Source organism: Euprymna scolopes, chromosome 3 (assembly GCF_053919585.1).
Source record: "Euprymna scolopes isolate OS-2025 chromosome 3, ASM5391958v1, whole genome shotgun sequence".
Taxonomy (NCBI): domain Eukaryota; kingdom Metazoa; phylum Mollusca; class Cephalopoda; order Sepiida; family Sepiolidae; genus Euprymna; species Euprymna scolopes.
Window position 1 is genome coordinate 96,137,200 of NC_136484.1, and position 20,941 is coordinate 96,158,140.

General features: G+C 34.3%; 1 protein-coding gene across 1 annotated transcript in view; it reads right to left on the reverse strand.

Annotated features, from left to right (window-relative positions):
- Positions 1–20,941, reverse strand: part of LOC145257765 (phosphoglycerate kinase 2-like) — a 600,882-nt gene that overhangs the window by 187,749 nt on the left and 392,192 nt on the right. The window contains exons 5-6 of the mRNA XM_080115684.1: positions 9,629–9,732; positions 2,226–2,345 (exon numbers count right to left, since the gene is read on the reverse strand). Coding sequence (XP_079971810.1) covers positions 2,226–2,345; positions 9,629–9,732 — 224 coding nt within the window. The remainder of the gene's footprint in view (positions 1–2,225; positions 2,346–9,628; positions 9,733–20,941) is intronic.

Genomic DNA, 20,941 nt, shown 5'->3' on the forward strand with positions numbered 1-20,941 from the left:
GTGTGTGTGTGTGTGTATATATATATATATATATATATATATATTCGCTTTTAACTTTGAATATATACATAAATTGATTTATTTCATTTACTGCTGAGATATTTTCTGCGTCCTTGTTCAAAAAATATTAAATGAATATATATATATATATATATATATATATATATATATATATATATATATATATATATATATTCATTCCTCTCATATGTAAACATATTTACACATATATAGATTTAAATATATCACTTGCTTTTCTCTTCCTTTCTCAACACCAACAACATTCCATTCTTGGCATTGTGATAGCCTTCTAACACTTACTTTTATACATGACACACACAATGCCCCAAGCAAAGTACATTTCGTATATATCTCCAAGTTTAAATAAAAAAAATAAAGAATCAGAAATCTTTCTCCAACTCGAACGTTTTTGCGCATTCAAATAAACGTGCAAAATAAAGACACACACACACATAGATGACACTGAAGAAAATGTCAATATGAATTCTAACAGGCATTAAAGAGGGCAAAACAGCTTCTTGTGATGGAAAATGTCATGGCGTTCATTAAAATGTTGTTTTTTTTTTCTTGGAGAAATAAAATAGATGTGCATTTTTGAAATTCTAAATGTTGCTTGTCATTGAACCATTTTCGCATTTCCTGAAGGATCAGCGATCTTTCAACAAACCACATTATACATTAATTACCTTTTCGCAAATTAGATTTTGTTGTGCACTGTAACTAATAACCGAAAAACAAAATGAAACTAAACTGAAAACATAATCCTTCGTTCAAACATGACTTTTAATAGAGACTTTACTCGGTGTTGTCCAATATATTTGGTTTCTACTATTGACATTCTTTAATTTTTACAAGTGCTCGTGAATGAACGAAATGTCATGAATGAGCAAAACGAAAACTAAAATAGCACTAAATTGAAAAACTAATACTAACATTGTTAACTTCCATTGCCCAGTATACTGGGCAATCTTTTAATAAAGTAAAAAAAAACATTTAAAATTATCTTTTAATAAAGTAAAAACGCATTTAAAATTATCTTTTAATAAAATAAAAAAAAAACATTTAAAATTATCTTTTAATAAAGTAAAAAACATTTAAAATTATCTTTTGATAAAGTAAAAACACATTTAAAATTATCTTTTAATAAAGTAAAAGAACATTTAAAATTATCTTTTGATAAAGTAAAAAAACATTTAAAATTATCTTTTGATAAAGTAAAAAAACATTTAAAATTATCGTTTGATAAAGTAAAAAATCATTTAAAATTATCTTTTAATACAGTAAAAAAAACATTTAAAATTATCTTTTAATAAAATAAAAAAAACACATTTAGAATTATCTTTTAATAAAGTAAAAACGCATTTAAAATTATCTTTTAATAAAGTAAAAAAGAAACATTTATAATTATCTTTTAATAAAGTAAAAAAGAACATTTAAAATTATCTTTTAATGGGGTAATTTCAGAATGTTCATAACTTTAATCCGAACTCGAGTTTTGGTTCGGATTAATTTATGAACATGGCAATGTTGCAAGCCGTTTGTAGCTCCAATATATGAAAGGTGTATTCACTAAAAGCTCACCTACAAACATGGCACAAAAGTTTCTCTGTCTGTCTGTCTGTCTGTCTGTCTGTCTCTCTCTCTCTCTCTCTCTGCATAAAAAAAAAACAAGTGGAAATTCTACAAAGAAAGTTTCTTTACTAGAGTATCCCACCTGTGGAACAAAATACCATGAAGCTGTTTCCCAATCGACTACAAGACGGTTGTCTTCAAGTCTAATGTAAACAAATACTTGTTTTAGCTGTACTCTTGAATAAGCAATTCCCTATAAGTGACCTATTCCATCCATTGTTTCCAAATCTTCTTGCTGGCGATCATCTTTCAATTTACAAACTTTTTTTCATTTATTCATGAATGCCCCACCTCCAGACCTTAATAAGGGGAGACTACTTAGTAAAAGAAAATTAAAAAATAAAGAGTCCGTTTCTTTTTTCTCACAACACTGAAAAAAAAGAGAGTCACTCTTTCTCTAAATGCTCACAGAAACATGAAGATATATTAGAGTTGTCCTCCTTGATGTGAGTGAAATTATTTTTTTTTTTTTATAAAAAAGAATTCAAATGTAAACCAAATCATATCCCAAATCGCTAATATTCTTATTATAAGCAATTCATTCTAAAACAATGTCAATGCATTTTCCTTACCCTCCAAGAATGACTAAAAATGGACGATTCGGATTTTCCAAGGCTTTCTCCAAGAAAGACAGTTCTTTCTTTAACAATAGCCCAGCAGCTCTGATAGGAAGAGTACAACCAACCAAAGAACTGAAATACAAGAAACACATATTTAATAAAAATTTACTTTTAAATTAATAAATGGGAAAATTGGTAAAAACGCCATATTTCAAATTAATTTATCTTCAATTAAAAATTAACACATAATACTCCATTAATTTATTGGTATATATATCATTCATAATTTTATGCGGGGTACAAAATTTCATTATTGCAATCATGACCCGTTTTGATATTCATGATTAAAAGTGGGGAAATAGAAAAAAAAATATTGGGGGAGGTCAGCTGACCGGTTTCGCCCTCACTTTTCTTAAGCTGGATCGAGGGATTTATTAATAAAATCGAATAAAATGGGAGACGATACGTTTAAAAAGATAGCGATATAGTGTATTAGAAAAAAAAAGAAAAAAAACAACGGTATACACTATATGTCTAAAATAACGATACGTATAATATCATCTAGAGACTGATCACGGTCAAACCTAAGAGACATTCACTCTACTTGCAAAGAGAAGGCTTTGTTCAAGCGAACGTGAATAGTCTCCAAGATCTACAGGTGATAGGTCGAATGAGTATGACTCAGAATAGTGGATAAGTCAGTGCTAAATTCGTGGAACATGCAGAGTTTTCAAGCAATGTTCAGCTTATTATTATTATTATATTTATTTCAAGCAAATGTTCAGCTTATTATTATTATACATATTTGTTCCCTGTTTGGGGGAAAGAATTCCATCAAAGTGCTCGATTACAAAGAAATATTTTCAATATAAGAGTTTAATTGAAAATTTTAAATATAAATATATATATATATATATATATATATATATATATATATATATATATATATATATTCCAACCGTCACTTAGCATATGCGCTGCTTCTTTGAGTCCTCTTACTTTCCACCGTTCTTCTCAGTCTATAATTTTTATTTCAATACCTAAGGCCAGATGGTTTTCCTTTTCCCTCCATATATGGCCAGCCACACTCGAATTTTTAATATCTCCAAGTATTACAGCTTTCCAATGTTTTTTTTTTTTTAACCTTACTTTTAGTGGACGAAATGTCTCATCTTTGTACAGTTTTCCACATTTACATGGAATCTCATACAAACAGTTCTTAGCCGTGATTCTTTCTGTCGGGAGCAGAGGCTTGACTTACACAAGATGGTTTTAAAGGAATGTTCTGTACCTTTGTCTGTAAATAAAACTCAGAATCTCTTTCTACTTATATATAAAAGGCATTTTGTGTATGTATAACTCCCAAAATGGCTGGACCAATTTTAAAAAAAATTTCACACAAATGTACTTTGTTCGGGAGTGTTCTTAGATAGGTGTTGTATTAGAATACCTATGATAAGTATCGGAAATCGATAATCGAAAATCTGATTAAAGAAGGAACAGCAAAATTTTGATCAAAATTAACACCTTTATACAGCCTGACATCACATCACATCACAAGTACAATTTCACACCAAAGGTCGATGGAAAAAAAGTCACTTTAAATGTTAATCTCTCTGATTATTTTTTTTCTTAAAAATGCCGATGTTGTGGTGTTCATTTTACGGATAACAATGGACTCTTCTGTTTACTATAAAGACCAAGGGAATAAAGTCATACACACTAGCAGTTAGACTGACGTATAACCACACTCTTCATTTGTTGTATTTGTTTTGTTTCTTTTTTTTTCATTTTCAATATATTTTGTTTCCACTAAATGCTGAATTGTGTCGTTCTTCCGGGCCCTTGCCGGTCCACAACTAAAAAGAAAATATCTCTGTGGATGTGTCTTGTGTAGCTTTTGACTTTTAAATCAGTGTCCTCAATGATGTCGAGTTAAACAGCACCGAGAGAGAAAGGATAACGAAATACCAACGTCATATGTACGACGTAAAGAGAAACTGAAAATTTGGAGAGAGCTCAATCATTCCAGTAACTATATGAGCAACCAGACTTATGAAAAAGAATGTCAAAAATAACTTGGCAAATATACCTGGTGAACCAAGTGCAAGAGAGATACAAACAATTGCATTTAAATGGGCGGTTAGAACCTTAAAAAGATGTCACGTTTGGAATGTTTGAGGTAGCGGGTGAATGTTTGGCACCCAGTAGGCTGCCCCATCCACATAATAAAAAAATATGAAGGAAAATAAAAAAACAACTGTTTTTTATTTAATAGAAAATAACAGCATGTTTATTAAAAAAAGATATTTCACTTACAGAGAGAGGAGAACAAATATAATGATTCATATGTTATTATATTTGTTTTTGGTTGTTGTTGTGTTTTGTTTAATCCGAAATTACCCTCAAGGCTTATTCTATATTCACAAACTGAAGCTTTTATTCCAACTAATCAGATATAGCCAAACGAAAATGAAAAAAATATCACAAAACGAATCCTGCTAAACATTAAACATGGAGCAAAAACGTTCTTGTGATGCAGACGAACAGTGGTACATAAATAATTTACTTATTGTCCCGGTCATCCCGTTGGGGACAGGAAAAAAATAATAGCGATGCAGCTGGTGCTGAGAATTATTTAGATCAGAGGTTGTCAATCTTTAACATTCTATCACCGCCGAGTTCAGATGCGACATAACCATTTTTGCATAAGAATTTATTAGGGTATTTTCACTTAAATGCTAAATATTTTAGAAAGGAAAGTGAATGAGAATGGAGGAGGGAGGGGGTCTAAACTATTGTGTTGTTCTCCCCCCCCCTTTTTTTCAAGTCAGTTTCTGATTAGGACAAAAACACACACTTAAAGAACATACATTTCGTTTTCATTTGGAAAGAAATTACTTAAATCTTCTGTAAACCAGTTTAATCAAATACACGAAATATCCGATACAAGAAAATACGCAAAGCTAAAAATGTAGTTATCTTTTACCTTTTTTATTACTTAGGTTTGAATGTGACATACGATGCGTAGGTCATCTCTAACTAAAATGTAAATTTAACTTCTGTTAAAATTTGTTTTATGGTTAAAAAAAAAATCCATTTTTTTTTACTTTTTTAGAACAAAGATAAAGGACTTGCAATCTATATATAAATACAATAGCGTGCGTCTGTTATTTTCTGTGTCACGCTTACATCCGTGTCGTTTAATTGTTATGTACTTCTATTTCTTGTTATAAATAATTTTACCAAGAATTCTTCATAAATTTTGGTTTCGGTTTCGATTATAGCTGATGGCGCTAAAGTTATCTATTTTTTTTTTTTTGTAAATAATTTTATCAAGCACTCTTCATAAGTTTTGGTTTCGATTATGGCTGAAGGAACTCAGTTTATATATATATATATACATATATTTTTTTTCATAAATTTTCATTTCGGTTTCGATTCAAGCTAATGCAACCAAGTTATATGTATATATATATTTTTAATTTTGAAACGCAACTTTATAATATATAAAAATCGATAGAACATTAACTCTATAATAATATACACGAAATCTGCAAGATTTAAAATATCATATTTAAGCATACTTTACGACCGCGCTTTTTCAGTTTTAACCCTAACTCTAACCTACGCCAATCTTAGATAAAATGAGGGATAAAGCATCAGTGTAGATATGTATTGTTGGTTCTCCTTTCAAAGGTGTGGTTTATAATACTTGAATCCTATGTTTGAATCGTCTGTTAATGGTATGTTTACTTCATCTATAATGACGAGTGTAGAAACACAAAACATGTAAGAAAAAAATAAAATGATGAAAAAAGTGTCTTAAAACAAAAAAAATTCTGGACGACTAAAGACACTGGAAGAAATAAAAATACTAGCAGGCACCGGGCGTTGCCTGGTAGTAAGCTACACTTAAATATGATATTTTAATTTATACAGATTACCTATATAAATAGGTAATCTGCATAAAGATGTATATTATAGAGATTTCCAGATACCATTTACACTGAACGTCTACAGAATTCCAACATCAATATATTACATATGAATGAGTTCCCTGACTGGGAAGCCACCAGGGATCTCATCGGAGAGGCCCCATGAGAAAACATCTTTTCTCTTCCTGCGCAAATAAGACCACTGAATGGTTCAAAGTGGTAATTAAAGCACATGTTCTCACACGGAAGTTCTATAGCAAATCCCACTTTCCCCAATGGTTTACATACTGATGCCATAGCTCAACGGCAGTATACATACCACAGATTTATCCGACATAAGTTCAGTAAAAACAGACAAAAGTTTATAGAAGCAAGAAGTAATTGTAAGAAAGTGACAGCTAAAAGAGAATAGACTGAAAACACCAGAAACGCATTGAAGCGAAGAAATTAGGAACCTGTGACTTCTGGAAAATCTACATCAGTGCGATAAATAATGGGCAATCAACAATTTCCCCACTATCTAACAACTATTAGGTTGTTTGTCTGGCAACCGAGAAAGCTAACATGCTTGCCAGTCAGTTTGCATCAAACTCTACAGTGAACCCAGCAAACCACTCCCTTCTTGATTTTCCTTTGTAGACAGACACCACACTAGATGATCTGAAAATTACCACTTCTCAAGTGCATGATATCATAAAAAAACGAAACACCTCAAAAGCACGTGGACCTGATCTCATCCCGGCTGTACTATTCAAATAAATGCTCTGCTGAGGTTGCTCCAATCCTCTCCAAACATTTCAACAAATACCTTAACGAATCTTGCGTTCCTGACTGTTGGAAATCTGCTTCTGTGATAGCAGTTTACAAAAATTATGTCGAAAAAACTGACCCATTAAATTATCGCCCCATTAGCCTCCTCCCTCTTTTCACCAAAATATTTGAGTTCATAATTAATCAAGCTCTAGTCCATCACCTTACAGTTGCTAATCTTTTGTCCGAATAATAATATGGATTAAGGCAAGCGGATATCCTAACTAATCTCTGAACGTATATATCATACACTGGACAAAGCAGGTGAAAGTAGAGCAGTAGCTCTATCTATATATATATATATATATATATATATATATATATATATATATATATATATAAGGTTTTTGACAGGGTGTGACACGATGGTCCTCTCAGGAAAATCAGATCATATGATATCGTTGGATGAATGCTTAACATAATTAAATCATCTATATATATATATATATATATATATATATATATATATATAAAAGCGAAAATGTATGTATGTATGTATGTATGTATGTATGCCTCATGGTCGGGTCACCGGCGACTAAACTGGTTCCCCCACCAGACTTGTTTGGTGAGGAGGGCGGCTAGTCTCCCTGAAGGATTAAAAACAAGACCTTCCAAAGGGCGAATGAACTCTTTTTCTGGGTCAACAGCCAACTAGCACCATGTTTATTTGTGTGTGTGTATATGTGTATTGGGATAGAGAGGGCTCCCGTAAGCCGTGGTGAAGGCAAGCTTTCTAGGAGAAGCAAATCTCTGATTTAAAAAACCATAAAGCGGGAGACCAGTACCCGCATTAAGCTGGTCTGCAGTTTAATTTGTTGCTGGCTATCTTGCTCTTGCTTGTTGCTGGATCTCAACATTTTGAACCGAGAGAGAGACTTAGCTGTCGTACAAAGCTAAGACTCTGTAACATCATATTTGCATAGATACTCCCTCAGACATTTAGGCTCATGGATTTTAAATGTCTGAGGGAGTGGCACTCGTCTGACAAGACGTTGCAATCATCATGTATGTATGTACGCTTTTCCTCGATGTCCACAAAAGGCTTCTTTCAGAGAAGCGCTCGCTCGGTTCACAACTTCTTAAAACTTTTTATATCATCTATAAATTGTAATATCTCACACTTAACCACGGAGCTCGCCTGTCTATTTAATTTTATTGACTTTCAAACGTTAATTATTCCACATTTCCCGCATCGGCACGCGTTACATTCGGGTTTTCTGTATGAACAAAAAGCGAAACTCGACTCTGATAACAGGCCCAGAGTCAGTGAACGTTTGTCGACTTCGTCATATCAGACAGGGGAGCGGGTTTTTGAAAACAAACAAACTGACCTCATTAAAAATCACAAAATGCTGACTGCTTAATACCTATCACCGTCACGTCAATAAAAAACGAGCACCTTTTTTTTTCACACTTTACTATTTTCCAACTGCGCGTCGTCAAGGCTTTGATTTTTTTTCAAGGGCACCTGTTTTTTTTTTTCACACACACCTACAAACACCCGGGCAACGCCGGGTACCCCTCGCTAGTTCTTAAATAAGAGATACTAGGCTGTCCTCGATGGTCGTACATCAAAATAATATGACATAAATGCGAATGTATCTCAGGGGTCGATCCTTGGCCCTATTATTATTCCTGATATTCATAAATGACCTCCCTAATAAAATTATCTCTGAGATGGGCATATTTGCTGATGACACAATGTTCTATAACTGACACAAGGGGAAAACAAATGAACACATATCTAAGGCAATGGCAGAAACCCTAGAGGAAGAACTCTAGTCTGTAGTGGAATGGAGACAAAAGTGGATGGTAATATTCAGTGCTGCCAAGACTAAGCTTGTTTCCTTTAATAACTGCAAGAAACCTTTTATAATTAGAAGAAACCTTCTCAACCAACAATAGCTAAGGTTACGGATACATCTCTCTGCATGTTCTTCATTCAAACTCCTTGGCTTAACGTTCACAGGGAACACAAGTTAGAACAGATACATCGAGGGCATTGCTGCAGCTGCTGCAAGGAAGGTGGACTCTTTCTACCGTGCCAGAAAGTTACTTATGTTACACCATTAGACCATGTATAGAGTACTGTTATCGCATTTGAGCTGGTGCATCTGCTACTAGTCTCTCACTCCTGGACAGGGTTCAAATGAGAGTCGCTAACCTAATTGGTCCTGAACTGTCAGCAAGGCTCTAGCCTCTGTACCATCGACGGAATGCTACTATGAACTAAAAGTTCTGTTCTGTTAGGAACTACAAGCCCGTATACTCCCTCGATGTAAATACCCGCAACAGACTTGACAAGCAGCAAAATTCCACCCCTACACAGTAGAGATACCAGAAAGCCTTTTACCTCAGAACTGCTAGACTTTGGAATTCACTTCCAGGTTCCTGTTTCTCCGACTGTACTGATATACAGAAATTCAAATATAATGTAAACAGTCATCTTGCTGCTAAACTCCCTACATAGTGTCCCTGCAATTATGTCCCAGATAGTAGCCCCTACATCAAAGTGGCACCGTGCCTTGTTTGGGATGGAAATGAAAAAAAAAAAAAAAGACATAAAACGAAAGATTAGAAAGTAGACAACACCAATTTTGTTTGGGGTGAGGAAGCTTTAATAGTTATATTTATGTGCAAATATAAAAAAAATAAGGGTCACTTTACCTATGAGATCGGTGGACAGCACCAAAAGCATCATTTACATAAATGTCACCAAGTTTTGAAAAGGCTGCACAATATTTCAAAACATCTTCTTTCTGAGCTTGAAACTGCAACAAAGAAAATTCACTTGAAACAACAAAAAAAAAAAAAAAACACTTTTAAATTTATCACAAAAAGTACTGTTTCTTCACTTTTGGTGTTTCTTTCTATTGCCATCTTTAAGGTGCAAATGCGGAATAGTTACCAAAAAATTTAACAATTATGTCACTGTTTCACAAAAAAAAAAAAAAAAAACTGAGCCGACGATAGCAATTTGTGTTCAATTAATCATATACAGAGAATTCCCATCGACTTAGGTGAGATAATGTTGATTATTTCCCCAATAATCACTTGGTTAACAGTTGAAAATGAGCGACTGACTCGGTTAACGAAAGAGTAGAGAGAGACTAGTATTCTCTAAACGTGGTGAGATGATATTGTTGATATATTTGTTTTTTCTTCTGTTCGCTGACTCTGTTACGAAATTTTTTAATTGTATCTATTTTCGGATAAATAAAATTACCCACCTTCTGTTTCGGCAAAAGCACTTTCTACTACTTCTTTGCTTTCTGTGTTTGCAATCCCCCTTACTCACAAATAAAAGCAATGAAACCCTAACCACTAAACCTAATCAGATTGCAACAGACCCCTACCCCTAATAAAATGACCGAAAAAATAACTTCAGATTAAAAATAATTTATCAAGCTGTGTCTCCCATTTGTACTCACAAAAAGTGGGAAAATAATAAAAGAAAAACATATCCATTAAAAAAAATATATACAGTAAAAAGAAATATTCAAGTAACCGTGAATCGCCATAGCACAGAAATTCTTAGATGATAGGCCATCTGTGGAACGTTGAGTGGCTTCTGGACTTTGAAGATCAATGAATAAAAAAAAAAAATAATAATCTGTAAAAAGAACAAGATCAAAAAGACAAATATCGATATTTTAAATTTCTATTGATGCTTTGTACAGGTCCGAATGCTTGCCGTGGACGAAGGAAGCATAAGACAACTATCAGTTATGGAGACAAAAATTTTGTATTGGACTTTCGGTCTGATGAAAGCTAATCATGTCCAAATTTACGCCAATCTCAGATAAAATGAGGCATAAAGCATCAGTGTAGATATGTATTGTTGGTTCTCATTTCAAAGGTGTGCTTGAATCCTATGATTGAATCGTCTGTTAATGGTATGTTTACTTCATCTATAATGACGAGTGTAGAAACACAAAACATGTAAGAAAAAATTAAAATGATGAAAAAAAGTGTCTTCAAAAAAATAAAAACAATTCTGGACGACTAAAGACACCGGAAGAAATAAAAATACTAGCAGACACCCGGCGTTGCCTGGTAGTAAGCTACACTTATATATGACATTTTAATTTATACAGATTACCTATATAAATAGGTAATCTGTATAAAGATGTATATTATAGAGACAATTCTCTATCGATTATTATATTAAATTTAGTATATAAGTGAAATAAAAACAAAAACTATATATGATTTGGTCACCATTAGCTAGAATCGAAACTAAAACATAACTCTCTACCCTCATTCCTTAGCCTCTGAACCACGCCAACACACACACGTTATATATATATATATATATATATATATATATATATATATATATATATATATATATATATATATATATATATATATATATAATTTACCTGTCACCTTTTTATAAAAGATAGAATCGTCCGATCACGGAAGAAGATGCAAGCAAGGTCCACCGTTTTATAATTATATAGACTAGCAGGACCTGTGCAAATTCCACAGGGGACTCTTTCATACGTATTATATTGATGTTGGCCTTCTGTGGATGTTCAGCGTAAATAGAGACGCTCTGATATTATTGTAGCTCTTTTGTTAACATTGCAAAAGTATTTATGTCAGCTAGCAAGGACGCCCGGTATAGCCCGGTCGTAAAATACGTTTAAATATGATATTTTAATTTATGCAGATTTCGTATATCTTATTATAGATTAAATTTTCTATCAATTCTTATATATTATAAAGTTGTGATTTCAAAAATAAAAAATATATCCATATGACTTGGATTGATGATTGGATCAGCTTGATCGAAACCGAAATCAAAACTTATGAAGAAATATATAACTTGAGTTCCTTCAATTATAATCGAAACCAAAACAAAAACTTATGAAGAATTCTAGGTAAAATTATTTATATAAAAAAAATGACTTGAGTGCCATCTGCTATAATCCGAACCAAAACTTATGAAGAATTCTTCGTAAAATTATTTATTACAAGAAATGGAAAGTCGTAATTAAACGACAGTCGCTCGGAATAAAAACAGATGTAAGCATGACACAGAAAATAACACACACGCTATCGTATATAGATTATTTATGGACATCAGAATTGAATCAAATTGCTTTAAAAAGTTTGTTAACCATATGTCCGCCAGTCATTACTGGTTGGTTGGTTGTTTTTGTTTTACGGCATATCAACCCTTTTCAGGTTATTTAATGCCGAATCCAGTTATTTTGAAGAAATTTTCTTAAAAAAAAATTTTTTTTTTCAAGTCGGTTTCTATTCAACCCATAGTTGAGACCCTAACAGGTACTACCACTCCGTGTCGGAGTGGACCTGGAGGCAATGGCAATTAAAGGGTGTCTCCACACTCCCCAAAGCCTGCATGCTGGGGCCTTACCATCGGATATAGTTTAAGGTCATATCCAGGACCACTAGTTATTACTGAGACGGTTACTTTCAAGATGGTTTCAAAAAACTTGTTCTATTATCAGCACCCACGGTGAGACACACCATTCCAAAAAATTGGGACTGTGGATGAATGCAAAATTAACCATGATCATCGTCATTAGAAGAGGGAGCTCTTCTGGTGACCAGCCATAAACCAATATTCCTTCATAAATAGAAGGTACTTTCTGGGAAGGTATCTTACTGAGCTCAACCAGAACACCGTTTTGAATTATTTCTTTAAAAAAATGCTGTGTAATAAAGTTTTCTTTTTCTCTTAAACGGACACTAACTACAGGATATGATGAGTGAAAATCTGGTAATCACCTTTTTAAAAAGGTATAAATTGACGCATTGTGTGTCTCTCTCTCCATATATATATATATATATATATATATAAATATTTGTCATTCACATACAGTACTGTTTCGTTTTATCACAACTCATCAGTGCAGCTAGACATACACCTTTCCCCAGCTGTGGATTGAACCTACAACCGTCACATTTACAGTCAGCAGCTCTTACCATCAGACCAGGAATGAGTGCTGTAAATATTTCTCCTCGAGTGTATATTAAATCCACCCTCGCCCATCGCAACTGTGCTCCAACCATCAATAGCTTAATTATGCGTTGGGTGAGAATATATTTACAAAGTGCTCAATCCAAAGAGGTGAAGTTTAATATATATATATATATATATATATATATATATATATATATATATATTTATATTACACAGGGTTCAAAAAAGTCACTATAGGGTTTTGAACTTAAATAGATTTTTTTTATTTTTGATGATATCTTTTTGTAATTTTAACACAATCTGACTAAGACATTGGGAAATTTTGTTTTTAAAAGTACAAAATTCAAACAATTTTCATGAAAAATAATGTCTTTTAAATGTTGCCCATTTTCAGCTTCGAATTTATGACGGATTGCAGAATCTCTGGATTGCAATTTAATTCCCTTATTTCGTTCCTGATGCTTTCCTTCAATTCTTGCAGGGTTTGAGGTTTGTTAACAGACACTTTCTTTAAAGAAAAAGTCGGGTCTAGTCAAGTCTGGAGAACGTGGTGGCCATTTAACTTTGCTATAGTGAAAGATAATGTTGTCGCAAAAGCATTGCATGATTTTGGTAAAACAATTTTATAACTTGCGTACTTTGTTCTCTGTTATCCGTAATTAATTTCTAAAATATTATCTGAAAATATTTGAAAAAAAAGATGAAAAATACTCATTAATGGCAAAAGTCTCAACTATTCAGTTATTTTTTGGACACCCCCGTATATGTGTGTGTGCATGTGTGTATGTGTATATATATATTTATTCATTTAAAAAGTTATAAATCTATCTATCTGTGTGTGAGAGAGTTTGTTCTTAACGACTCCTAAATGACTGGGTCGATTCGTGGAAATTTTGCACAAATGTACTTTATGTGCTTGGCACAGGTTTTGTGTTGGAATGTCTTCAATAAGTATCGATAATCGAAAAAATCCGATGAAAGAAGGAACAGGCGATTTTGACTAAAGTTAACGCCTTATACAGCCTAACATCACAAATACATTTGAGAAGTTTTATTACCGCACACGCAAGGCCTGGTATATACAGGGTGTTCCAAAATGTTTGACCCCATTTCGTAGGCCAATAATTATGACAATTTTCGTTGAGATAACCTCAAATTTTTACAGCTTGTGTACAAAGGTTTCAAGTTTTTGTGTTACGTTTGGCATTTCTATCTTACCAGGTTGAGAAATGTCGTTCACTTCAAAAGAAAAGGTATTTTGCGTGTTAGAATATGCTCATACTCAGTCACCGAAGACAGTGCGGCATGCCTTCTTCACAAATTTTGCAAAAAGGCATCAACTACAAAACATACTAGGACTTGGCACCAAAAGCTTCAAGAAAAGAGCTGCTTATGCATACCTAAATCGCCAAAATGCATCAAAATTGGCTAATTGATCAACTCGTAGAAAATGAAAGTTTCATTTTTCAGCAGGATGGGGCTCCACCTCACTGGAAGCTCACTGTACGATCCTATCTCAAAGAGGTTCTACCAGACAGATGGATCAGTTGAAGTAGTGAAGACGATTTGCTTCTGAAATGGCCACCACGATCACCCGACCTTTCTCCGTGTGATTTTTTTCCCTGGGGTTATGTGAAAGTCTTCATACCTCCTCTCTCAGCTAACATTGAAGAACTGAAACAGAATTACAGCTGCATTGGAAACTGTTACCAAAGACATGCTACAGTGAATTTGGCACAAGCTCGAATACCAACTCGACGTGTGCAGAGTCACAGGCGGCGCTCATATTGAACATTTATGAAATTCTGTCATAAAACCAACAAATATTTGTATTTTTCTTAAATTTAACCAATAAAACTCATGACCTTCAACATAAAGTGTATTTAGTTTCATTAAGATCCACCAAGTAGTTTCTGAGATATGGGCATTTAGAATGGGGTCAACCATTTTGGAACACCCTGTATAATTAACAGTAGTTTTTTTTATATGACAAGAGTGCGTTTGAAATGTCTTTTCTGTGGGAAAGAGGTTGTAGAGAAGAGAAAAGGGCATCCCCTACTAGATTTCGAAGTCTGTTTTAAACTCTGTCAAAGAAGGATAGCAGTTCCTGCCCAGATGTGGCAACAGTACCTCATCCTAGAACGTACTTGGCTCTTATACAGGTGAAATATCTACTGAAGCAATAGAATTATCCAACCAGTGATCTTGGCAATAAATTTGACGTATGTACCCATTTCAGATCAGGAGTGAAGGTCAGACCAAGAAGCTTGTCTAAACATGGAGGGTCCTCATGGCGAGAGCCGTTCATTTCAGTAAGGGCCAGATGTCGGTCAGGGTGTTGATGATAGAAAGAGAGAAGCTTGGTTTTCAATGCATTAAAATTAACCAGCCACCTTTTCCCCATTGCACCACGTGCTCAAGATCAGAGATGGGAGAATGGCGGTTTCTGGTCTTTGAAGTGTTGCCATAGATGGTAGTGTCGTCTGCATAAATGTCTACAAATGATCTAAGAATGTTATTTGGAAGATCATTGATGAAGATCAAGAAGAGAGTTGGACCCTAACATGGAACCCTGAGGGACGCCAGCATTAATACTGTGAGCTTCTGATTTCTGCTCATCAACCACTGTGTGTTTGTTTGTGTGTTTGTGTACACACACACACACACACACACACACACACACACACATAAATGTATTGAAATAAAATGAAGAGTGTATATCTTCATACGTTTTATAGAAATTGAACTATTCCAGTGACAATAAGGCTATAATAAAAAGAAAATGATTTTAGTAACAAGAAAACTGATAACAACTTTTATCTTTATTATGAAACAAATTCAGTCTCAGAGAAAGAGTAATTTATTCGAAATTTTTAAGACAAACTATTGTGTTATTAAATGTAAATATATAATTTTCTAATTCACACTTTTCAAATGCTTGCGAAATTATATACCCTGACAATTCTTTTGTCCTTATTCTCAAAATCAAAACAGACGAACTTTGTCGACGCACAAGGTAAGAGAGAGACTGAATAGAACAACTGCGTTTAGCAGTAAGTATGTGCGAGTCAGGTGACGGTAGAAATTGTAACCCACGCAAGATACTGTCAGCTCTCCTCTATTTACATCTGTCTTTTTGTTTATGTTATGTTATGAAATCTAAAATATTTAATTGTTCTTTATTATGCGTTATACAATTCTATCTCATTGACTTGGAATGTAAGCCTTTCTTTGTTTTCGGCGATAGTTACAATTCAGGTCAGGCAAGAATGCATATTGAAGTCCATCTGAACGTGCGTGTATGCACACCTCCGATTTTCTCGGCGTCGCCCAGGCTCAATATTCAACAAAAAGTCAAGAAAAAGATGACTTTAATAAAAGTTATTTACATTTTATCTGTAGTTTTATATTGTCTGCTTTCAAATTCATTTCATTTTCTTTCCCATTTGTTCCTCCTAGCAGTTTCTTTTCTTTTCCATTAGTTTTTCCTGCTTCTCACAATGGAAACTTTGGATGATGATCAGCATCATTAGCATTGTCCAAAGAGAGCTCTTCTCGTGATCAGCCATGAAATAATATCCCCTCGCAAATGAGAAAGTAATACCTGGGAAGATATATTTCTGAGAACAACCAGAACAGATACAATATTTTGAATTATTTATACATTAAATACATATATATATATATATATAAAAATAAAGGTTTTCACAAATTAAGCAGAAAACAGCTCAAATATATAAGGACTAGAGGATCAGTGGTCATTCTTTGTCTTTTTTTTTACATAGGTATCACCACTTATCAAGGCTCAGAGGCCACTCGAGGATAAGGGTTAAAGTGTACAGTAGTCAATTGGATAATATAGTAATGGAAATTTGGTAAATTTGTTAACTTAAGTGGGACGGCTTATCAAGAACTTGTTTATGTTGGACTTGAAGACAACTATATTGTAGTCAGCTGGAAAGCAGGAAAACGGAAGAGAGTTCCACAGGCGTGCAGTTCTAAGAAAGAAACTATGTTCATGGAATCTACATTTAGGATTAGGCACAGATAAAAAGTTGGGGGGATTATTGATAAGACGAGTGTTTCTCGGGAAAGTTTGGTGGCGGGGGATGGGGAACATAGATTGGAGCTCAGACGAGTACTTGCCATGAAAATAACGATAAAGCAGAGACAGACTCGCAACATCTCTTCTGTGAGAAAAAGGTTGCAGGGAAAAGAAAAGGGCATCCCCTACTAAGCTACAGAATCTATTTTGAACTCTGCCAAGGCAGGATAAGTCCTTTTTAGCAGCTCTTGCCCAGATGTGGCAACAGTACTCCATCCTTGGACGTACCTGGCTCTTATATAGGTAGAGAATTGCATCAGTTTATTACTAATAACCTGGGGCGCCACTACTGGAGCAATAGAAGGATCCCACCATTTTTCCAGTGACTTTGACAACAAATTTGATGTATGTGTTCCATTTCAGATCAGGAGTAAAAGTCAAGTGCAGAAGCTTGTCAAAACATGAAGCCTCCACAAGATGAGAGCCATTCATTTCAGTAGCGATGATGATGATGTAAAGATAGAAGTTTGGTTTTAGATGCATTGTTTGTATGTGTATTTAGGCAGCACGTTCTCATTTAGACAAACCTTATTGTGTAGCAAAGAACGTTTTTGCCTAATTAATCTGTTTTTGATTTTTCCTATTGCTAAATATCCTTAACTGACACAAAAAATCTACGTTTTACCGTTTTAAATATGTACATTTTAATTAGCTATGCACCTAACATGTGATCACGTCCCAAATGTGGCATCTTATCACGTTTACAGACATTTATAAAGATATAAGTTGGTGCACAGTTTGAAATCTGCAGACTCCAATATGCCAGGTGAACACCCCGTCTGAAGAAAATTAGTTGAAAGTACTCGCAGAACAAAATGGAAAAAAAAATAAAACAGATACCATCTATGGAATCTGCATCGAACAGTAATTCGACAGAAATATCTGATTGTTCATCTGAAAATTGAGATTACAAAGAACTAACTAAGCAAAAACATTCCGTGTTGTACAATAAAAGTTTGTTTCTGTTTTCTAGTTTGTTTAGAACTGAAAACAAATTAGTCAATATCTAAATGGAAGTGGAACTTAAGTGGTAGAAAATGAAATTGGGAGTATGTAGTGTCCATCCAAAATAAGAAAGACTTGGGGAGGCTAAGAGAAAAATAAAAGTGAGGAAGATCCTTGAGAGATTCCATGACCAAAAAATAAGGGAGTAGGGACAAAACGCATTCATTTATCTGGCCAAGAAGTTAAAAAAACCGGATCGTTGCCTAACAAGATCGAGAACCAGATATGCCATGTTCAGTCAGAGAACACCTACTCATACTCAATCCTCTTTCATATGCACAAGTGCGCAATTCGTAGCCACCTTTTCTTTTTTTTTTTTAAGTTTCTCGGTATGTAATATCTTTTATCACGTCTAATTTTAACTTTAAGCTAATGTTTGAAAAAAGAAATAAGATTCTGATTAGAAAAAAGACATCCCACCTCAAAAATGTCATGAGAAACACGATTCATCTATTCCTATTTCATGGTAGGCCAGCATTCTTAATCACATACTTTATGACAAATGATAGAGAATGCTTATTATTTTATAGTAGTCTGGTTTAAAACCGTTGGTCTATAAAACAATTTGTTTTGAATCGATTTCACTTTCATAACATGGCTCTGCTCAATTTTGATCTATTGCCCAATAAGAAACTGGAACTGGTCAAACTTTTGTTTCTGTTCAGGAAAGCTATGGCATTTTTGCCATTGGCACCAAAATCAACAGAGTCTAAACCATTTCTAGAATTGGACCTGTTAATGGCGGTATGTTGCTAGTCCCATGCAGCTCTTTGAGAAGGGGTTAGTTTATTACTAATAACCTGGGGCGCCTCTACTGGAGAATGCTGACGGGATTGCTCAAGCATTTCTATTGCAGACCAGAAGTCTCCTCTTTGCTGGCGCTAGTTTTTCAATCCCACTTTCCGACCCTGATGTATAATCTATCCTCTGTGGGAGATAGATAAATAAAAACAATCGGGAAAATGTTAACTGTGTTTAACCTGTTTGATTCTGGTCAGAAAGTCAAAATACTACCTTTGTATATAAAGAATTAACTATACCAAATTTTATTTTTGGTAAGCAAGAGTTGGTGTCTTTACTTGAAGTAATTTTTTTTTTCTTTTTTGTAAAACTTATTGTTGTGACATCATCAAACTCAGATCTGCCAAAGGAAAAGAAAAGAAAATTCATCGATATTCAATTTAAATATGACAGTCAAACATTCGGTTTAGTTTTTTTGTTTTCTTTCATTTCACGAAAGGCCAAATTTCTTCATTAAATTATGTAATGCTTTTTAACTTGACATAATCAGCAAATAACATGGCTTCACTTAATGCACAAAATGGATCATAGAATAGTCCACCATAGAAATACTAGCATCTTATTATAATTGACATTTAATTTTACAATGAACGTATAACAACGAAATGTCTCCTGAGATTCATTCTATGATTTCCTCCTCCTCTGCAAAACATTTGCAACAATTACTCGTCTAGCTGCAACAACTGTCAATAATATCCCTTCCCCTCTATCAGTGCCTAAAACTAAACGAAAATTCTATGAGCAAGGTTTCTTTCCTAGAACTGACCGTGAGAGGTTATGTTGGTGATGTTCTCGACGTATGACCAAACGAAGTAATCCAGCGAGGTCGGGGAGGAGGAGGAGGAGGAGGAGGAGGCCAGTGAGAGAAGGGTATAAAGTTGTAGCACTCCTTCTGAAGCCAAGCCTGGGTCTCTCTGGACTTGTGGGCCAGTGTTGAATCCTGCTGCTACACTCAGGATCTGCCAGCCACCACATAATTGCACCCGGGGATTACCACCCTCTTCAGCACATCCAGGTACACTTGACTTTCAAACTTGCTTCGAAGATGTGAAGTAGCATGATCTTTGGCCCTCATTTGAAACCACACCAAAGACCTTAACCGTGACTGCAAACTTTGTTTTCATCACCCTGGGCCTGTCCTTGTTATTTATGGCAATCCAGTGATACATTTTGAGGGTGCTGGCAATGGTCCTGTTGTCATAACTTGGATCAGTAAAAAGTGATACATCTCCGATCTCGCTCGTTGAACATTGTGTCACTTTCAGACATAATAGAAGGCTCAATCGCTCTTGGGATTTGTACACAACTGGCTAACTAGTAGATGGTTTGCATCAAAAAAGAAGACCGGTTTTCATCAAACGGAAATGGAATCCTGTCGTCTTTCCTGGGGTGACAATTTTATCATTCTACTCTGTATTGCAGTTTTGATATGACCAGTATATGACTCGTGTGTATTTCAAGGGCTTCCCTTAATTTTTCATCCATTTTCATTATGTATATCTGTTGTATAAATCTCTCCCATGTTATTTTCGAAGTTTTCCGTGATTGTTCCTAGTGCTCTCAATATTATTGGTGTTAGCTTGACTTTCTTCATCTTTCATTTCAGCTCTCTGACCATTGTCATATGTTTGCTTTATTACTGTATTTTTGATATTCACCCAGCAGGATTTTTTCATCTTGTTAACTGTTATGACATCCTGTCTTCTTGCTTGAGGAGGTGAGGTATTTGTTTGTATGCCCCTTTTTGTGATTTACATTTTCAAGTACTACCGCCGTTTTGTGCTTGTACTATTCGTCTGTGTGTTCTATATGCAGTTGTTTGCATTTTCCTCATTAATAATCATATTAGTCAGTATGGATTTTCACACTGGCCATCATCAAATAATGTTCTTTGGGAACTGTCTGTGATGTTCCCTGGAGTCTGAGTGACAACAAATCTCCCCAGATTTCCAGTACTCACCATCTCTTTCAATAACCTTTGCAAATTAGTTTATATTATCGCAATAGGCGTTTATTATTGACTTCTTGTTGGTCTTCAATAAGTTCCCTAAGGTCTTAGTACTCTTCATACTCATCCAATAGAGGTCTGGGTAGTGCTTTCTCTCCTCAG